General features: G+C 41.4%; 1 protein-coding gene across 5 annotated transcripts in view; it reads right to left on the reverse strand.

Annotated features, from left to right (window-relative positions):
* The window catches only part of dusp8a (dual specificity phosphatase 8a), a 53378-nt gene that overhangs the window by 3442 nt on the left and 27353 nt on the right, over window positions 1-22583 (reverse strand). For 4 of the 5 annotated variants that reach the window (XM_077211344.1, XM_077211346.1, XM_077211345.1 and 1 more), the window contains exons 4-6: window positions 715-881; window positions 453-612; window positions 64-187 (exon numbers count right to left, since the gene is read on the reverse strand). In XM_077211344.1, coding sequence (XP_077067459.1) covers window positions 64-187; window positions 453-612; window positions 715-881 — 451 coding nt within the window. Of the gene's footprint in view, window positions 1-63; window positions 188-452; window positions 613-714; window positions 882-4682; window positions 5199-22583 lie in introns of those variants that run through there. The other variant, XM_077211348.1, reaches the window with a different exon arrangement.

Here is a 22583-nt window from a genome sequence, read left to right on the forward strand (position 1 = left end):
TAGCAGAAAACGTTTTTTCTGAGGCCGTGCAATTTAAGCTGCAGGGTGTCTGAGTGAGTTTACCTGTATGCGTCATCTGATGACAAGCCCATTGTCTTCATGATATAAGCAATGGCGATGGTGGCGGACCTGGAGATGCCAGCTAAACAATGGACAATGACTCGACAGTTGGAAACCTTGGCTTTGTCTGAAAGGGAGAAGGGAAACACGTGAGAAAACACAAAACATGCAAGACAACCAAATACCTCCTTAGTGACAAGCCAGAAAAAAACCCCATATAATTTCTGCAAATATGATTTGAGGAACAAATTTGTTCTTCCTGATATCATAACAGGGCATGCTGCTCATCTTTCATGCTAACATGTGAAGTTCACATAAAGAAAATCAATCAGCAAAGGAAAACTATAATCAGGTGTTAAAACAACATTCTATTGTTACAAGCAGGTTCTTACCAATAAACTCGTTGGTTTTTTCTAGCCATGGCAGGAGTTTTTCACAGTAGTTGTCATTGACGGGTATACGCATGAAATGGCTTTCAGAGATGAACTCTGGCTTTGGGCAAGTGTTGCTTGCATTTAATACATATGTGATGCCATTTTGAGCCATTAGATCCTGAGAGTGAAAAGAACCAGGGTAAGAATTATGTAGCATCATTACTTCTGTTTTGGTTAAAATATTTAAACATTCCAAGATATTAGTTACAGTCAGTTGTACCTTGTTGAGCACATCTTTTTGTGAGCCTAGGTAGAGATGGGGCAGGATTCGTGTGGGACCAACGTTCGCCACAGGCAGACATGGCTGAGACAAGCTCATAGGCAGTGTGGCCACTGGCTTGCCTTCACACAAGCCTGGGAAACAGGACGAGAATGCTGCAAACCCACCTGCAGAATCAGAGAAAAAAAAGAGACAACACATTAAGAACAAAATTACCCCCTACCTATGTGATAAAAGAAAGACAAGACCAACAAGAATGCTGGATTTTGTGACTGTCAACAGACATTATGTATGGGATGCAACTCAAAATCTCTCAACCAGGACAAAAAACTGAACAAAGAAGCTGCAACCTATAATAATAAAGGGCATTATTCAAGTCAAAACCTTTCATACTAACAAAGGACATGCTGATGTCACACATCATTTGCCAAAAACCAATAAAGACAGGATTCAGATGTTATGAACAAGATTATGCCAATCTAGGTCAGTGCATGTACGAACATAGCAGTCAACTGAGCAAAGGCCAGTTGGCCTAATGAAGGATCCTATCTCTTTAAGAGGCGGGTGGCTCCAGTTTTGGCATATGTCTGCTGGAGTTCCTTTTCCTGAATGACCTAATATCCTCAACTGAACAACTGCGTCAGGCTTAGAGAATGAGGGTGGTCACAGGTGCAGACCAAGCCCTTGATTCATAGCTTCAGTGTGTTGGGTGCATGGGCAACAACATACACACATTCAAATGCAATGTATAAATTCACAACTGCATTCACAACTATAAGCATTCACATTGTGCATGAAGCTGCTGAACTAGAATGCATTGGTTTAACAGGGAAAGATGGAAACGTGGAATGGATTTACAGAGGAAGAAAGTTAAGTCTTCATCGAGCTGTGCAATGCTGCCAATGCTGTGAGCCCCAGCAGATGGGTTAAGACCTTAATCTCAGATGAGCTTCATGAGAATTTGGGACATGGTAACCCTGGGAGCGTGCAGACACAGCAGTCAACCAGGGAGCCATGAAATCATTTCGTCCCAGTCAGGAAACAGTGAAATAATCCAAACAAAAGTGAGTGTGTTCAACAGATCTGGGTGGGAGGGAGAAGTTAAAATGATCAAGTCAATAAAATGAGTCATGGCAAATAAAGAGTGAGGCGATAAGAAGGTTTACAACAAAGAAATGTAAGCCATCCTCAGAACATCATCTAGAGTCTATACAAGGGTGACACATCATATTTCAACAAACTGTGAATTTTGAAAAGCCACCTGCTTTGCCCTAACGGACAAAATGGAACACCTGTCCCTCGTATCCATGCATAAATCATCATCTAAATAATTATTGAATGTTTGGGGGTGCCTAATTTTTTAAGAGCTTGAGCGACAACCTGTCTGTTTCCTGCTATTAATGGCAACGGTCGGTACAATGACATCATCTCTCAGCACAGAAGACTGAGCGGTGATTTGCATGTCACTCAAGCAGAACCAACGGGCCCCTGGTGCCTCCTCCATACGCTCTCGAAACTAGCGGTAGATGAATGAGTACCGACCAAATGTTCTACGACCCCCATACTGGTTCAAATGCACCCTTCCCCCCAAACCCCACACACGTACACACACACAAATACATTCAAACACATTGATACAACCATCTAATCTCGGATATCTGTCCCCCTCCCCCCAAATGTAACTCCCCTTACCGGTCCAGTGACATAATCACCTAAAAATTTTGCTCATTATGTCTACACTGTCAGCGATGCCTAAGATGCCAAATTTTGCCTGGTTAAGGCTTGTTAAAACTGGCTTCCTATCCCACATCTCTCAAATGCATTACTTAGGCCAAAACAGAAAAGCAATGCTGACCTCCCATCCCTCTCCCTTGAACTCAAAAGGTCAAGGATTTCAATGAGCATCTGGAACCTCTGAAAGCAAGACCACAGCTCAAAGCTCAAAAGGCAAACAGACAGGATCTCCTTTTGCAAGTGATCTTTGATGCTCTTTTCATCTCAAGGATCTGGAATAGTGTCCTGCTTCGAAGATCTAGAGGGGTGCTTTATATAGCTTCCTCGAAAAAACGTGTTTCTATACCACAGCAACACAAACAGGAACAAGTACAGCACCACATTGTTGAAAAGCCAAGAGAGGAAAAACTTGAGTGAGGTCATCAGCTATAATTTCTAACTGGGCGGTGGTGGTGACAGTTAGGATTACAAGGAAACCATAAGCTTCCGTATCTGTCTTAACGTCTGGCTGAAGTTGAATCAACAAACACCTCATTTTACTTTTGCAGCAAAAAATATGCATCATAATAAATGTTTTTCAAATGTTCAAATGTTTTTGAAGTTGTGCGAAGGACTGTAACTGATAAAAAATATATTAATTAATGCACAGAAACACTAGCTGTTACAGTCATGACGGACTTAGGCAACATTAGTCACTTTTGTAGTCTCCAGTTGTGTAACAGGCCAGTGGTGACGTTTTTCAAAACCACTGAAAATATGAGTGCATGTGTGCTTTTTCGGCAAGAGAAATGTGCCAGGGTCAAACTCACTCTGGACGAGAAGGCAATGTGCCACTCGCACACTTCCTCTATGTTTTTTTCTCTGTCTCCAAACCTTACATAACCCTCCATTTGCCATCCAGCTTTCTCTGAAAACAGAACAGTGGAATAACCTTTCTTGCATGGAGGAACCACAACTTTTATCTGGAATTGCAGAGGTTATGAATAGGTTGTGTAGAGCCTATAATGCTTGGGTCACCACAGACTTGTGGGATACTTACCTAAAATTCTACTACAGCTGCAATGTCATGTTCCTCTACTGTGCAACAAAGAAGTTGAGGTAAAAAGGTTACACTTTTCAGATATGGCCATGAACTATCAAGACCATGAACTATCGAGATGCATTTGTGTTAAATAAAACAGAGTTGCACAGTTCATTAACTCCAGCCTTTGATATCAGTTCATTGTCCTGCGGCACCTGACCTCCATCTTTAGGAGCCCCTCTGTTTTTCATCTTTTCAGCTGAGCTCTATAGGCATTCTCACACAGGCTTCTATTCAAGGCTCTACATCCAGCAGCATTGGTGGGCCCCTGAATGAAACTAATGCACACCAACAGACACACACACACACACACACACACACACACACACACACACACACACACACACACACACACACACACACACACACACACACACACACACACACACACACACACACACAAGTCTCCAGATGCAGAAGACATGACGCCATTGAGGAGCAGCCCCCCATCTGTCCCCATCTCCACACACACACTCACTTATTAGCATTTAAATAAAGGCCCAATGACATCATTGCACACATGCATGCTGCACAATGAGGAACACAAAAAACAGCAGGGGGTTGGTGGCTACCTCATCACTCCCGGCGCTTTGTGTCATGCTTGACAGATTAGAAGTGTTAAACCCCGGGACCCTGTATCATCGAATCATTAACTGTTGCTGCTATTACAATTATTGCATTTCTGCCCTAAAGCCATTATGAAAACATAGACGTCACTGCAATAAAAGTAAATTGCTTGGCATAGTCCAACTGTTTAACTTCTATTTGGTGACATCAGTAGAACGCACACACATAGTAACTCAAATATACTCTTGCATGTGTGCATAACATTTCACAGGCTGTGAAATATGAACACACGAAGCAACAGCATTAATGTACTTAAATCATATAGAGCAACCCAATGCATGTCCATTTAAATTTACTACTACTCTTGGAGATTATCATAGGACCACTATAGCAATGCTAGGTTAATGTTTTACTTTTTAACATAAATATGTGGTAAGAGAAAGACTGAAAAAGGAATTTTAACATCAGTCAATTTAAAATATTTAGATAATATATAAACATAGCGCAAAATCTCGAACCATACACTGTTTGTGCTGGTACAGATGGGAAAGCACCATCTGTCCAGGTGACAACAGATGCTACACACCTCTAAGCTTGCGTTCCTTCCTCATCTTACGGACTCTGATTTTGAGCCTCATGTCTGTTCCCTGGATCCCCGGCCAGAAGCAATTCTCCGGAGGGGATATGACCACGTCTAGGGGCATCCGCACCAACTCAGAATGCACCAACTAGTCCAAACCACAGTCCAAGAACTATACGTCTGCAAGATGCTGGGTAACAAAAAAATGTAAGATCCTAAAAACAACACCTAGGAGGGAAACTCCACAGGAAAGAAACAACTGCATCCCCCTCACAGAAATAAGGGCAGAAGAAGTGTGTGGTCTTTCCTCAGGAGCGCCACGGATCCTTCCTCGATCTCATTCTGTGTGGCAACAACTGAAAGTGGAGCTCGCTATTGTTGTACAGCCTCCGTTCAAGTCTTTCCCCGCCTTCTCTCTCTCTCTCTCTTTCTCTCTCTCTCTCTCTGCGTGACCTTAGAGTGAATGAGCTCATTTGCCGTGAGCATAGTCTGCCCTGTCTCTCTCCTCTCTCGCTTACTTTCACTCTGTCTCCCCCCCCCCCCGTCTCTCTCTCTCTCTCTCGCTCTATCTCTCTCTCTCTCTCGCTCTTACTGTGTGTGAGCTGAATCTGGCTCATGAGTAAGGCATGCAACCACATTCCTTACTCACCAAGCAAATATGCAGCCACCTTAGGGGCCCACTCTATGTTTTTCTGAAAATGAAAAAATATAACACCCTCTCAACTGTTTTAGAACCACCAGACTGCAAGTACACACTTTATATATGTACACTGAGATGCACATTTTAGATTGATCTTCTCTCTTCACACTCCCTAAATGCATCATATTTACTATAATACAAAATGCACTACATTGTGCAAATACATATAGGGGAAAAAACTAAAATTATATGCATATTAAATGCATTTACAATTATTTTTACTCTTATTAAGAGTGAATTTCCTATTTGTCTTCCAATAATCAGAATTTTAAATCTAAAATACCCCTGTAGATGAACTGGTGTAGCAAAACTAAGGTCACGGGTTCTATTCTCAATAAATGCACATACTGAATGCACAAAGTCGCATTAGATAAATGAAATTAAAATAAAACAAAAATACCGGACAATATAGTGACATATAACAAAGGCAATAAAGAAGCATTTGATTCGATCTATAAAACAACGTAAATTCAACTTTAACAACATTAATCAATCAATTGCTTGAAACGGAGTGGGAAGAAATCAGACTTATTTAGACCCACCCCGGTCTGTTACAATTAAAAAGAAAAACAAAAGTAGCTGCTTCCTTAATTGTTAACGTTATCATAACTCTCAATTACACATTTATATACACATATGAAAAAAAACACAAACATACCTTAATTACACACCATATATTACAGCAAAATTTATATTACAATTATAGCAATACCAACAATGGTAATCAGAATACCTACAAGGAGAGATAACACAGCCTATGAATACATGAATACATCACCAGACGATTAAGCCCTGCCCTCCTTTTACTGTGACAAGACCTTCTGTTTATAAAGTGCTTTAAACTGGTGAATGCTTTGACATTGTTTGTGTTTGAGTAAATAATGCATCTGGGAAAAGTGCAAATGTAGTTTTATTTCTGCAATAAAAATGTCTAACATAACTATCCATGTGCTGCCAGACGACACCTGCCTAAAACGTGTTAAAGTCGACATAAAACGTAAGTTGCAATACTGTAGTCTTTTCTTCCCTTTTGCGACATATATCCAAGTGAAGTGGCTTCTCAAACAAGAATAAATGTAGATTGAATCTTTGGATTGTTGTCATATGTTATTGCTGTGATCTTATGTGAGAGAGAGGTTGTGAGATTATGAGGGTGCATAAAGAAATAAATAAATGATATGCATGGATAAATCATTTATAATAAACACTATTATTATATACACAAAATTCTATAAAAAAATAAAAATGTCAATTTAGATTTTAATGTGGTTTTGATTTTCATGCTGGTAGCAGTGGTAACATTGCATGAATTAAATACAATGGCTCTAAAGTGCTTTACTGCATGCTTCAAACACATAATTTGGTTTAGTAAGATGTGATAGCACATAAAACATTCCTATAAAGACCAGCTTGGAGCGTAATGAACGTCGAAGGTCCAGGCTGGTTTTTGCAAGTTAGTTCATTTACAACTGTCAGAAAGTTATTTGTAGTTCTCTGAACATCATGCATGTACATCTGTACGGGTGAGTATGATGCTTGTAAAGGTGCAGTAGGGAGCAGTTGTATCAGAATACAACATTACACTGCAGGATCATCTATCAGGTGAAGCAGACTGCAACTCCACTTGCCCGTTTGTGGGGCTTAAGGAGTGTTGCCACAATATATTGAATCTATTTATACAAAGCTTTCAGACTCTAACAGAGGATGGTGTGTGTGTGCAAGAGAAATTTTTGTGTGAATGCGTGAGTGGAGAAGGAAAACTGTTAGCGCTGATAGCTCTCATTGTCAGAGGACCAGTGACATGTGATACGCGGATACATCAGTCCATGATGTAATGCTTACGGGGCCCCAGCTGTCATGCCTGAGGTGTGAGGTAGCCTCCAGTCGAGCACAACGCCAGCCTCAATCGCTCAGCACTCACATGTGTGCATCAGTCTAAGTGTGTCTAAATCCCCCTGTCTGTGATAAACAGCGTGAAATTTAGCTGGAGTTTGACATACATATGACATAAATGGATCCCAATGGGGTATCTCTCATTTACGCTCACGATATGGGGCAGGGAGCTCGAATTCTCACTGCATGATTACGCTTCTAGATGTCTTGTGTATACAATTCCATAAGTGAAGTCATGATGAAGTCATGGAAAGAAAGAAACACGACACTGACATTACATGCTAGCCATGCGTAGCTATATCATTTTACCGCCACCGAAACAGCGCAGATAGAAGCCATATTACAAAAAAGCCTCTTTACTGCTGTGGTGTACTACTCTATATTTCATATTGTTTAATCACCATCATCCTTTGTTGGACCCAACTCCTGACATGTTTTAAATCCGGCACACGTGCCGCAGCAAATGTGCAATTTTAATTGTAGGTGTCAACTCGGACATGTCCCAGCCGTTAGCCAGCAGCCCACGTAGGAGTTTCCACACATGACATTTGAAAAAAATTACATTTTAAACGTAGCTAATGTGTTGCTGCTAGTTTTGGCATATTTGGCCCCTCCCCTTCCACTATGTAGAGAAAGCTGCGACCATTGATTGTGGTCCAATATATGGAAAAAAGGTCGGCGCCCGGCGTATGTTCAAAAGGGGTTGTACTTATTCTCTTAATGATCAATGGGTGTGTTTTGGGCGTAACATGCAATAAACCAATCAGAGTCTCATCTCCCACTCCCTCTAAAAGCCAGTTGGCTATTTACATGGCGGAATTTGCAAGTGGAAAGACTTCTTGTTAAAGCATGAAAGTGCGTTGTGGACCCGGCTATAGGTGCACATTACTGACTCACTCTTTAAGTAACAAAAAAATATTGCGCCATTGACTTTAGACTAAGTTTCAGTTGGTCAATGGCACAGTCTATTTCAGTTGCCTCAAAATAGCAACACGCCAAAACACACCTCGTTTTCAGACCAGCGCACAAATGGGTGCAAATGCAGTTGCTATTTAAACAACGTGGCACAGGACGTGAAAATGATAACTGCGTCAGGCTGAAACTAGCAGAAAACACTTGCGTCACGCCTGGAGCTGCACAGAGGATGATGATAGGGCCCTTGGTGTTGTAATTACGACTTCCCAACTTGTAAATACGAACTTCACATGAGGACTTGAAATGCATCATTACTACAAAATGAAAACGTTTGTGAAATGGGACACAACACTAGTTTTATTGTAAGTAATGTTACACATCCTCTTACAAGAGGATGTTTCTATCAATTCCCTCCAAATCTCCTAAAACAAGTTGATCTATGAGGTGATAAAACAGCATTGCCTGACTCTTATATCAGTTTTCATTTAACACTGCAAACCCTGTTAAGCACTATTAATGTTAGAAAGACTATGAACCAGATCTCACTCAGTTAAGAACAGACTCAAGGCTTCCAAGTGTAAGGGCTCAACAGGATGCCGTCACTCAGTACTGGGCTGAAACCCAGTGTACAGGTCAAAGGTCAAGTTCATTAATCAAGGTCTGCCATGTTTCAGCTATGTTACCGACAGCTGAAGGAGGACCCGGTTTAAACCGGTTTTAACACTCTTTTGGAGGCCAGTTACACCAGATTTAAATTTTCAGATGTTTTGCAAGGATGTGTTAACAGCCAAAAGCTTAAAACCATCTTGTGTGATTCATATAGTTGGATGAGGAAATTGATGGTATTAAGCAATTTGTTCTTCTTATGTCACTGTGACATGTGAAAAAGACAAGTCATCCAGAGAAGATTATTGACAGACTTTTGCACTCCTTTCTTTTCCTAAGCTTAACATTAATGTCGTAATGTGAGATGTTCAAATATGGAGAGAAAACGAAGACATACAATAGAGAGCAGTTAGGGCCAGACATCAAACTTCTGCATATCTGCAAGCTTGTAAGTGCAAACTTCCAAAATGATATGCTTGAATGAAGAATTTTGGGGTGAACTGTGCCTTTAACATGAGTAGTAATGGTCCTCATAGATGGATGAACATGCATTAAACCACACCTCCATATCATATTTATATTTCAGCACATTTCATGCATCAACTATTCCCATGTTATCCATTTTCCATATTAGACAAGAAGGGGTGATTGAGAAACTAGGGTTGATCTATTAATATGGATGGACCCACCCTTCCCCCTTAATAGACAGAGAAAGAAAACGATCTAGACCCCCCTATTGAGAACTATGATGTCATCGGGCCACATGTAAACCAGGATAGAGGTCTCCAGAGAGGGTTACACAACTGGGAGGATGTGCTTCGTGAGAGTGGGAAGGAAAGGGGGAGATGAAGAGCCTGAGAGAAAGAGAGATAAATGAGAGGGAATATTAATGCTTCCAATAAGACAGAGGAATTACGACAAAGCCCAGATTCTTTACACAGGGGCTTCAAGCTCCGCTGGAAATCCAAATTTAGCCGAGGATGGGATGGAAGGACTTTGGGCCTCTACCAGGAAATGAGTGCTGGGTTGCGTCACTTGTTTGTATATGTGCATGTCGTGTGTTCTGAAAACTTTTCCTGGAATTCATTGCATTCTTCAAGAGCCACCAAAACCTTTGGACATTTTGGAAGGTATTATAACTAGAAGTGTCGATTTAGAACTAGAACACATGTTCCTGTCACTTTAAACAATCAAGCTATTTTAAACCATTTGTGAAAAAATGTTTGAGTGCAAGAAGACGGGAAAGAGTACTCAGTTTTTCAGACTTTCAGAATTCAGTTTTCTGTGCGCGCACACACACAGAGCCACACAGACGCACACAAACACCGAATTCCATTCTCTTACGTGACTATTTGTGGTTGAACGTACAGTTGCACACAAAATTATGTCAAAATGCCCGTCTCGAAACATATGCCTTACATGAACGCAAACAATTGAGAAAGAAAATGGATGTGTATTAGATCTGTATATTCGGTCTTAAAGTGACAGCAGCATAATAAAAACTGGTGCTGTCTGAATTATTAATCTTAATCAAACAACAAAATACAAAGAGAATTTTGTAGCTTTAACAAAGATTAATTATATTTAATTTATAAAGTGAAGAGTATGCAGTGTTATTTTACATTTGATTATTCATTATTTGTACCTAAATACTGTTAGACTTACCTGAAAAGGCAGTGTTTATTTAATTCGTATCTTTGTTCTATTGTGTTTATCAATGCTTGTAATTTGTTTATTATTTTCTATGCAGAAATGTACCTGCATTACCTGCAAAATTACCCAATCATCCTAAAATGATTAATCCTACCCACACTGAAAAAAGAAATGGTGTTTTGAAAATGGAGCGAAAAAAAAGTTTCAATTTCTCGGAAATTGGTAGTACATTTCACAAATAATTACAAAGAAACCGCAAGTAAAACAATGAATTAAATGTGAAAATAGACTGAAATAGCATTTTCTTGTTACAAGAGTTACAAGAATTCCATAAACCATCTTTGCTTTCACTTTGCCCGTCCTGAATGAAATATGCTGGTGCTTGTCATTTACATATAGAAATATTTAAGGTACAGAAGCAAAAACCTTTTCATTTGAGAGAGGGTGTACAAATTAAATTATGCCCATTTTAATGCAAGAAAGCATCGCTAACAGTATAAAAGGGGGAAAATTAAATTCTAGAAAAGTTAAATATGTCCCTCTGGTTCTGTAAGTTGGACATAGAGAGGAAAAGTGCAATAAACTTTTTCATTTTTTGAGGGAAATGTGGATGATAGGTAGAATCCAGAAAAGAGAAGTGGGTGTGGGTAAACCGAGGGAGAAAAAGAGGGAGACGGTAGCAGAGAGGAGAGGAGAGGTAGTCCATGTCATGCTGAAAGTATTTGGCACTGGTCGGCCCGCTGACATTTCTTCATTTCTTCAGCTTGTTTCTCAGAATTGACATAACACATATAATTTGAGGTCTATGAGAGCACTGAGAAACTAAAGCCAAGTTTACAGTGGGCCATATGTAGGACAAATGCTACTCATTTCCTCATACCGCAAAGTGGTGTATCTGCATGTCGAGGGTACAGGGTGGAGACTGAAAGGTCATCTTTTTGACCTTTGCGAATCTGTGGCGTGTGCATGTGTGCCTGTTCAAGTAGGCGACTGGCGCCAGATGTGATGACCACAGGAGCCTGAACTAAAAATAGAGACATGCTCTAATCAGAAAGACATAAAGCGAGAGGAAGACTTGAGTGTGTGTGTTTGTTGAAAATAACAGAGCACCAAGATCGTCCCTCAAGAGCTTACCTCATCCTAATGGCAACAGTGGCTCTTTTTCAATTGAAACATTGATCCCCGTGCTGCCCTGGGACGATAATGGACACGGGTTACATCGACACAGGAAGCAAAGCTGCTACAGGGCAATGTTTTAGATGTTAGCCTTCTAAACTCATTCAAGATTTGTTTTATGGTATGCCTTATTATGACTAGGATTTAAATGTTCACATTGTTGCTTTGATCACTATTCCCCATTAGAGAAAATGAGTGGTGCTTGCTCATGCAAAACTCACCACCTGGGTGGTTTCAGGGGAAATGCTTTGTGGTTGCTAGGGTGTTCTGGGTGGTTTCTAGGTGATTTCTACTGGGCCAAATCATAAAAAGCCCATCCCAAAGTCTATGATAGGTTACACTTTATTTCGATAGTCCACTTTAGACATTCTACTAACTATAAGTAACTTTTCAACTACATGTCAACTAACTGTCATTAGAGTATTAGTAGACTGTCAGTAGACTGTTAGGTTATGGTTAGGTGTTAGGGTTCGGGTTAGGAGAATAAGTTGACTTGTAGTTGCCAAGTTACTTAAAGTCTGTAGAATATCTGTTGGGGGACCAACACAATAAAGAGTTAGCAGATATTAAGCATACAGTCTACTAATACTCTAATGCCAGTTAGTTGACATATAGCTCCAAAGTTACTTATAGTTAGTAGCATGTCTAAAGTGGACTATCGAAATAAAGTGTTACCCTATAATATTCTGGCCTCTAAATCAAGTAGGACAAATGCAAGTTTTGGGATTTTCTTTGCCCATTTCATCCACCAGGCAAAAACTCTAAAAGTAATAGCATACTTTTCCTTGATAGGCTGCATGCACAATTTTAGGCTTCATTTAAATTTCTTGTTTCTATATTTATAAGTAATAACTTCTAAAAGTACAGATGATGAGCCTTGGTGCTTAGATGGGAAATGGAAGTTTGAATCTGGCCGACAATTTTTCTTCACAAATTGTCCTTAAAAATATTCATAACATTAACACGTCATGAGCACAAACCTATACAAAAATTAAATAACTCGCATTCATTAAAGTTTTAGCAAAAATGATTTAACAATGCTGGAAAATTTTGAACACTATTCCAGTGGAAGTTCCCCTCTGGTAAAAATCAAGTTCCCTTTCAAGGGAACTCGAGCTGCGTTGAGACGCGGTGGGAACGCTCCGCGTGATTGCGTCGTGAAGCACGTGTATAATCAGTCCAATGGAAGAGCGAGACGTCATAGGCGGTGACGTCATAGACCAGGAAGCTATAAAGCACACCAGAAAACAGACCGCGACAGCTTCTGTTGCCTTAAGCAAGCGATCTGTGTATTCTGTCCTTGTCATATTTATTGTTGTCTGTCAAGTTGCAATATATATATATATATATTATGGCAAAAGAGAGCAAGCAGCTTTTGTGTTGTTCCCTGTCCACATTATATCACGGGTGGGGACACACACATCAGCTTTTTTTTACTATTTGGGAGTGGAGCATGCCACAGTCAGTTCTCGAGGGGGCTGACTGTGAGCATTGCGAGAAGCTGTCCATGAGGACGCTCCGCTCCCGCCAGGCGTTCTTCGAGGAGGACGGTTCGGGTCGCGCTCCCCGCGCGGGTCCCGCTGCTGCCGATGCACGGCGGCGACTCGCATTTTGGGGTTCGCAAACGGATCTGACAGCGTGGGTTGGGACGGGCCCCGCCCTATCTCAGCTTTCACCTGCCAGATCCAGTGCTGGCGATTTCCAGTTCCGAGGAATTGGTATCGTTAGTGTTTTGTTTAGAAAAAGAGAACAAAACAAATAAAGATATTAAGATATAAGGCAGATGTTTGAGTTTCAATAAATGAATAAATAAGTCAGCTCATAACTCTGTTGAATAAAGAGGAGCTTTAAAAGGAGGTTTATCTAGTGCTGTTGCTAGTTAAATATTTTCTGGCCAGCTGAACATTATGAGAGTGAAAATAAAAAGAGTTTATTAGATGAAATAAATCTAAAAACAGAAAAACTCTGTATCTCAGCCTCCTCGTCGGGGACTGCCGTTTTTTCCTTATCTCCACACCACACTGAGGTGTCGAGATCGTGGAATAAGTCGGTTTCTATTTTATGTGTTTAATGCCCAACGTCTAACTATAGTAATGCTATGGGTATTAAGTATCATGGTATGACAGTGCCTCGGGTTAAAGAGACGCTTGCTAGCTTTCTCTCTCCCGAGTCGGCGTCATCATTTTTAACCCCGACGTTACCCACCAGCCATCTAAATAAAACATTTTTATTAGGCAACGCTGGTGGGTAAATTATAAAGACATGGATGAATGTGAGGTTGTCAGCACTGACGCTATTCGAGAATTGCGTCGTGCAAAAACAGATAAACTATACTAGGGAGGGACGGTTTCGAGAAATCGTTTCTCCTCTGCGTCCTCTAGGTGGCGACTCTTTGAGGAGGGTCGCAGCACGGCCAGTTCGGTTGTTTTCCTGCTGGTGGCCACTGAGTGATATATATATATATATATATATATATATATATATATACGTTTTTCTGATTTAAAAATAAAGAAAAATAAGATAAAATTATGTCTGTTCTTCTGGACGCTCCGCTTTCAAAAAAAAAAAAACTAAGAATAAACCGTTCAGCGGCGTTCCAGAGGTTTCTTCCTCACCAATCTAATGTTCCTGAGACTGCAGGGTGGAGCAGTCTCAGTCTACTAAGCTCTTCGCAGCACAGAGTGCAAGAACGAGCATCGCCATTTGGGCTCCTCCACAATCGAAGGGGACTTGGGTGGCGGTAGCAGTCTAGCCAGTTAGAGATATGCAAGATCTGAGGACTATTTTATCTATAAAAAAAGCTTGGACAATAGGAAGCCCTGACGCCTAGGCTATCAAGCTTCTAAAGGGTGGTCCCCTCCGGGGTAGGGATGGTTTTGAGAAAATCGTTTCTCCTCGGCGCCCTCTGGGGTGCGACTCTCTGAGGAGGGTCGCAGCGCTGCCAGTTCGGTTTTCCTGCCAGTTCGCTGTTCAGGACACCAAGGTGTCAGTGTCCCCAAACGATCCTCCGAGGGGGGTCGTAGAGCAGTCAGTTCGGTTTCCCTGCCGGTTCGCCATTTCAGGGTGCCGAGGTGCCTGCTTTTTCCAATGATCCTCCGAGGAGGGTCGTTGGAACTAAGTTATTTAAAGGGAGGCAAGATCTGAGGACTGTCGTCATCTCTAATAAAGCTTCTGAGGGCTCCTCCGGGGCAGGGACGGTTTTGAGAAATCGTTTCTCCTCGGCGCCCTCTGGGGTGCGACTCTCTGAGGAGGGTCGCAGCACTGCCAGTTCGGTTGTTCCCTGCCGGTTCCCCGTTCAGGGCACCGAGGTGTCAGCGTCCCCATACGATCCTCCGAGGAGGGTCGTAGAACGGTCAGTTCGGTTGTTCCCTGCCGGTTCGCCGCTTCAGGGCACCCTTAGTGACTGTTCAACCAAATCCAGAGGCCAGTCTTGAGAGACTGGTTCCCCTAGTAGAATTTCTGGCAGCGTGGAAACTACTGCCACATATTTCTCGGTGGGTCCTGCACACTATAGAAAAGGGTTCAGAATTCGGTTCTTGTCCGCCCAGATTTCTAGGGGTCCATCCCCACTGTGGTGGACCCCGAGCAGGCTTTGGTTATGGAGCAGGAAGTACTGACACTTCTGCAAAAGGAGTTGTAGAAGGGGTTCCACCTCCCGGCAGACAGTCAGGGTTTTACTGCAATTACTTCATTGTTCCGAAAGAGGATGAGGGGTTGCGTCCTACTCTAGAACTGCGTCAATTAAACAGCAGGTTTCAGAATCTTAAGTTCAAAGTATGCTTACGCTAAATATGATTGTCACAGATTCAGTCCGAGGACTGGTTTGTCACAATAGACTTAAAGGACGCTTACTTATCTATCCATCCTCATCACAGGAGGTTCCTGAGGTTTGCTTTCAGGGGCGAAGCATACCAGTATCGGGTTCTTCCATTCGGCCTAGGTTATCACCCCACACCTTTTACAATATGCGTGGATGCAGCTCTGGCTCCTCTGAGATTCCAGGGCATTCGTGTATTAAATTATATCGACGATTGGTTGATTTTAGCTCAGTCCGAGCTTTTGGCAGTTCAACATCGAGATGTCGTTCTGTCCCACATAAGGAGGTTGGGGTTGCGGCTCAACACCAAAAAGAGTGTACTCCTCCCAGCTCAGAGGACCACTTTATAGGTGTATTATGGGATTCGACAACAATGCAAGCACGTCTGTCTCCTGCACGTATTTCTGCGATTCTCACAGCCGTAAAGAATGTAAAACTAGGTCAGTCACTCACTGCAAACAGTCTCTGAGACTGTTGGGGCTCATGGTAGTTGCGTCTAACGTAGTTACTTTTGGCCTTCTGTACATGAGACCCCTGCAGTGGTGGCTCGGGACCAAGGGGTTTTCTCCGAGGGGAAATCCATTTTCGCATGATCAAGGTCACACGGCTATGCCTTCGTGCCTCGGTCATGTGGAAGAAACCTTGGTTCCTCGCCCAGGGCCCAGTGCTGGGTGCTTCTTGTCGACGCGTCACGCTATCGACGGATGCTTCCCTCACAGGATGGGGGGCGGTCATGAGTGGCCGCTCGGTGAAAGGTCTTTGGCTGGGGCTCATGGCAGTTGCGTCGAACGTAGTTACTTTTGGCCTTCTGTACATGAGACCCCTGCAGTGGTGGCTCGGGACCAAGGGGTTTTCTCCGAGGGGAAATCCGTTTTCGCATGATCAAGGTCACGCGGCTATGCCTTCGTGCCTCGGTCATGTGGAAGAACCTTGGTTCCTCGCCCAGGCCCAGTGTTGGGGGCTTCTTGTTGACGCATAATGCTATCGACGGATGTTTCCCTCACAAGTCGGGGGCAATCATGAATGGTTGGTCGGAGAAGGGTCCGGACAACACACTGATGGTCTCGTATATCAGAGCAGATATCCTGTTGAGGCAGGGGCTGTGGCCCGGGGAATGGAGAGTTCACCCCGAGGTGGTGGAGCTTCTTAGGGAGAACTTCGGTCAAACTACAAGTCGACCTTTCGCATCGCTTGTACAATGCATTGCCCTTGTGGTTCTCCCTCACGCATCCAGCTCCGCTTGGACTGGATGTAATGTAATAGGTGTGGTTGCCGCTACACCTATACGCTTTTCCCGATATCTTTGCTCCTGGGAGCTCTGGAGTTGTGGATACTGTGGGCTCGGCCTCTGAGGGGGCCCAGCTCATAGATTCAGCTTTCTCGACCGAGGTCGTGGAGACCATACTCCAGTCTAGAGCTCCCTCCACGAGAAGACTAATATGCTGTTCTCTGCCTGGTGCAAAGAACGCCTTCTAAATCTCGTTTCTGCCCTGTTGGTACAGTACTTGATTTCTGTAATGAATGTTTCTTTGCTGGGCTATCTCTGAGGAGAGATCCTTAATTTCGTCTTCTCCGTCGTACTTGGATTTGCACCTGGTTGGTGGTAGTATTTCTTCACCCCAGATCGGGTTGTATTTCTAGGTCCCTACTAAATGTGCGGGTCATTTGTGCTCCAGGCCTTCTGTCCTCCACCTTTAATACCCCAGATCAGGAAAATCTTAAATCTGTTATGCCCTGTCCGGGCTTTGGATGCTTAGGTCCACAGAGCTGCTCAGTGGCGTTTATCAGAACAATTATTTGTCTGCTTCGGGTAACCTAAGATAGGTTGCCCTGCATCTAAACAGATAATGAGCAAGTGGGTAGTTGAGGCTATCTCACTTGCTTATGAAGCGGCCGGACAGCGTTCACCTGTGGCTGTTCAGGCCCATTCTACTAGGAGTATGGCTGCCTCTAGGCTTTAATTTCGGTTGTTTCCCTTCAGGATATTTGTAATGTGGCAGGCTGGTCCTCACCTCATACATTTGTCAGATTTTATGACCTACACCTCTCCACTCCCGGGGCTAGGTTGCTTGCTTCTAGTGTGCACAAGGACTTCACACAGAACGGGCATTTGTCTTATGGCGTAGTGGGTTTGGGGTTCCCACCGCGTCTCAACGCAGCTCGAGTTCCCTTGAAAGGGAACGTCTCAGGTTACGTATGTAACCCTGGTTCCCTGAGAGGGAACGAGACGCTGCGTTCTCCTGCCATACTTCCTGCATGCCCTGATCGACTTGCTTCAGGCTTTTTCAGAAGCTGTCGCGGTCTGTTTTCTGGTGTGCTTTATAGCTTCCTGGTCTATGAAGTCACCGCCTATGACGTCTCGCTCTTCCATTGGACTGATTATACACGTGCTTCACGACGCAATCACGCAGAGCGTTCCCACCGCGTCTCAACGCAGCGTCTCGTTCCCTCTCAGGGAACCAGGGTTACATACGTAACCTGAGACGTTTTTAATGTTGTTTATATGTCTATATGGTGTTTTTAATATAGTTTAAGACAAAGCATGTGCAAATTCACAAGTCAACACCATTGCTGAGTATTTTCTCCTCAAAACTGCAGTGAAGCAAGTCTGTGCAGTATCTGCAGTGTCTTTGGACAGTCTCAAAAACACCGCTTTTAAATCGCTGGTGTTTCTGACATCACAAACTACCTTGTAACCAATCAGATCAACGTGTGATCGTCAACGAGAGGATCTCTGAGCTGGTGTGAGTGAGTGGAGGCGGGGCTAATTTGCATTATTCATAGAACTGCGTATACTAAACGAGGGAAGGCTATAGCGTTACATTCATGCTATTCTAAGGCATGAAGACATTTTTTCATAGGAAAAAAAAACATTTAAATATGTAATTTTGATGATCAAAGATGAGTTTTAAGGGATAAAATTTTTGACTACAGGGGGACTTTAACTTTAACTGTATTTATTCTCTTTTCTAGTTTGCTCCCTACTCTAGTTGTCTAATAAACCTAGCATTGTATATTGCCTCTTTGAGTAATTGCTTTTGTTCCTGGATAAAAGCGTCTGCTAAATGCATGCATTTAAAAAAACAACAGTGGGATCTCATTTAGTGCCATTTTTGTTAGTGTTTAATTGACACGATTAACTTGACTTCAGAGTTGGTAGATTGACTGTACATTTATGTTTTAAAAATGCATCTTGGAACCCTGAATGTTTATGCTAAAAAATGACTTGTATTTCACAATCTTGGCTTACAACAGTTAAAGTCGCGCAAATATAATAGGAAACATTTTTCCAGAGAAGTTCCTGTGCTGGTTTAAATCATGAATGCCCTCCTGTCCTTTACCTCAACTGGGCGTAGAAACGGCGGCAAAACTGGAGCTTTGGCTGACCGTGGCGAGTCTGGAGTCTGAGAGAGAACGTAATGTTGAGGGCAGGCTTACAGTGAAAGGATATATTGATATTGTTTTAGAGTGAATGCGTCACCACCTGTTCATTACCTCATTTTGGCGAACACACACAAACACTTCAGCAAGAAACGCCCAATTGCATAATAGAAGCCCGGGAGTTAGACAAAGCTGAATTCAGCTCCAAAAGCAGCTAAATACAAAGGGGGAAGGAACAGCCGCGCTCTGGTCCCTGCCAAGCTGAAACTTTCATCTTCTAATTGAGCATAATTTTCTACTTTCTACGAATTCCTCCCACTTTTGCTGCGTTAACTATTGGTGGTACAGAGGACATTTTACTCGTCCTTTTTGAATGGAATTGTGCAGCAGACAATTTTAGAGCATCTGGAAGTTTAAAATATGTGTCATGTTATAAATTCACTCTCTGAAATTATGTTGGTTTCATATGATTTTGAAAAGCTTTTACGGTATTTAAAATAAAGTCGCACCACATGACATTTTGCAATATGAACTTAAATTGGCTTGTCATAAAAAGGTCAAATTGTCTGTCAAAATTTAAATCCTGTCTGGCTAGCGCGTCCCATAATGTTTACGCTTTAGATCAGTAGGTACAGAATAAGAGTCTTTTGACCCATTCGACCACATGTACGTCTACACTACGAAAGCAATGCAGTCAAATTTGTTTTCGAATACCCCTGGAAGTGATCAAAAGGAAAATATTCATGGGTTTCTGCATGTTAGTTATACCAAAGTCCCTTTAAGACAAGTCATTTCACTTGGCGGCCATCTTTGAAATGCCTCTCGGGCATGCAAGTGCAGCTCTTATCTTTCTGAATGGGGAAACATCAAATTCTCCAAAACTGTTCGCCAAGCTTACAATTAAATTTCATATTTGAAACCACCAATGAAACCTGACAACAACTGACTAATACATTTTGTTTCTAAACGCTCGAATCATGACAGAAAACAAAATTTTGTTTTTGTTCAAACAAGTTTTAATCAAGCTAATGAGTATGCAAGTCTGACTGACTCCGGAGATTCTAACGTTAGCTTTAGTGACGTGATGACTTTACGAATCGCCGACTGGCTCTTATTTAGAAGGCAGGACTTATTCTGCCATACTGAGCGTTGCACTTTTCCCCATTCAAACCAATACGAGTGGCGCGGTTATGAAGTTCAATTTGAGGATTTTTTTCTTTCGTTATGAAATCAGGACAATTGTATCAGACTGTATGTACCCCAAAAATATCAAAATATATTTTAATACCAAAAATAATGAATTAACAGAGAAAAAAATGTGTATGATGTCATTGACCCATGTAATACCTGGAGAAAATGACACACATACAAATGCATATAGGTGACCCAGTGGACTTGAAGTCCCACCATGCATAGAAAAACAAAGGCAGATGGCGACAGGCTATAGAGATTAAGAGTGACTGCACATCTGTAGGATACACGCGTACGTTCTGCAGCACATCCCTGTGGGTAAGGTGTGAAAGATTCAGGCTGTGAACTCTGTGTGTGTAAATGTGTGTGTCATTGCAATAAGAAGGACAGCGTGGATGAGATGCCTGTGGAGGGAGATGGAAGATCAAATTCAACAACAGCATGCATAACATTTCAGTCCAAGAACCTGTGATCGCCACACATTAACCGGAAACAGTAAGCCAACTCAACAGGCAACAAAGACAATCTTTATGACAGTAAACCGGGTGGACCCAAAGAGCTGGTTCAGATGTGTTATCATTTCTTAACAGTAGGGATGTTCATTTTGGATTTTTTCCCTAACCGACAAATGAAAGTCGTTAACCGATTAGTAAAAGTGTGTTAAATTTGAATTAAAATAATTTAGAATTTATATGTATCTGTGACCCATTAAAAAAAAAGAAAATATATTTTTCATGAGTTTAGTTTTATATGCGCAAAAAGTAGCATAAATAACAGAAAATTAGGATTCACACATCATCACATTACACATCTGCTGATATTCAGTGAATAGAGAAAAAACTGAATAAAATTATATATATATATATATATATATATATATATATATATATATATATATATATAATATACATATAAGGAATATATAAGCGGAATATATTATAATATATTAATATTATTACTTAAATAATTAACAGATTACAGATTAACAAAACAATAGAAAACAACAACTGTGAGACAAGTAGTATATGCTGAGTTCCGGATCATTTTTGTGACATGCTCCACAAACAAGTTCACAGAAAGGAAACCGAGACGAAGTCTGAGCTAAACCATGCAGTAAGGTAAAGGTAGTTTCAGTGTAAAGTAACACTCATGCGATTTGGACTTGCGCCACCGCCATACTTTTCAATAAGCTAAAGGCGGACGACATCTTTCACGTTATACTCCATTTCCATTACTCCATAAACATGGCCATGTATGTTGACTAGCTTCCAAATTTGCACACTAAACAGTAAACACATACGGTTTCTTTGCTCTAAAGTTTCACAATACCTGAAATGTCAAAATGTGCCTAAAATGTGCCGAAATTGTGGTTTTATTATCAGATTACATTTTGGTACAATTACATTTTTACATAATGCATCTGTAAGGTTCACTGACCAAGATTTCACAACAGTTGCTAGCAAACTTCTTTAAGAACATGTATCAGTCTGCATGTGTTTTGAGGGAGTTTCAAAGTTGATTTGTGCATAAACGACACTCTCTAATCCAGATAGCATTGATAGTAAAGGAAACTGTGACTGCCTGAGACAGGAAATGGTCATAAACTTCCTGTTCATTTAGAGTCTATCACTTACAATCATCACGATTACGATCATAACATCTGATCTAATCTGCTGCTAAACCAAAAACATTGTTGCATAACTCTGTAGCTCTGTTTCAAACCCTAGTGAGCAGGGTTACTCTCTTCATATGTTGCTTCTTAGGTAGGCATCCTAACAGTAGAATTATCATTGATCTGAAAAACTCTTCATAGGCTGCAACTCCATTAATGATCACTCATTTGTACAACAGTGCTCCAAACTTAAGCCACAAGCTACTGTGAAATGTTTTAGGTACTTGTGTAAAAATGTCGTAAAGTGAGGATGCTTTCAAAAATAATGTCATAAATAGATTTCATTTATCAATTAACTTCTATTAACTAAATCAAATCAATATTTGGTGTGACAATTGTATGTTATAAAGTCACAATTGCGTGTTATAAAGTCACAATTGCAAGATATAAACTCACAATTGCGAGATGTAAATAAACATGCAATTCTGAGAAAAATTTGAATTGCGAGTTTATTTCTTGAAATTGTGACTTTATAACACACAAATGCGACTTTATATCACGCAATTCTGAGATAAATAGTCCGAGTTGTGAGATAAAAAGTCGCAACTACCTTTTTTATTTTTAATTCTGTGGCAGAAACAAGCTGTCAGTCTACTTGTGCGTACAAAAATCAAAAGGATTGTTTGGAAAGGTAAACTTCTATTTCGTACTGACACGCTACAGCAAAAGATACCTATAACTGGCTTAAAAACCAGTCGATACCAAATCCAGATCACATGAAACACACATAATGTTAATATAATACTGCATGTACTGCACTGAATACATCCAGAAACGTTACATCATCTCCTCTAGAGCTGTCCTTTAATGTTTATCAAAGGCCGCCAAGAGCCATTTGTCATTCAAATTGTCTTAATATGGTCTTAATAAAATAATGACGTCTTCTATCCTGGCCTCATGTAC

Source organism: Siphateles boraxobius, unplaced genomic scaffold, assembly GCF_051911475.1.
Source record: "Siphateles boraxobius isolate OS27281-9 unplaced genomic scaffold, OSU_SipBor_1 65, whole genome shotgun sequence".
Lineage (NCBI taxonomy): Eukaryota > Metazoa > Chordata > Actinopteri > Cypriniformes > Leuciscidae > Siphateles > Siphateles boraxobius.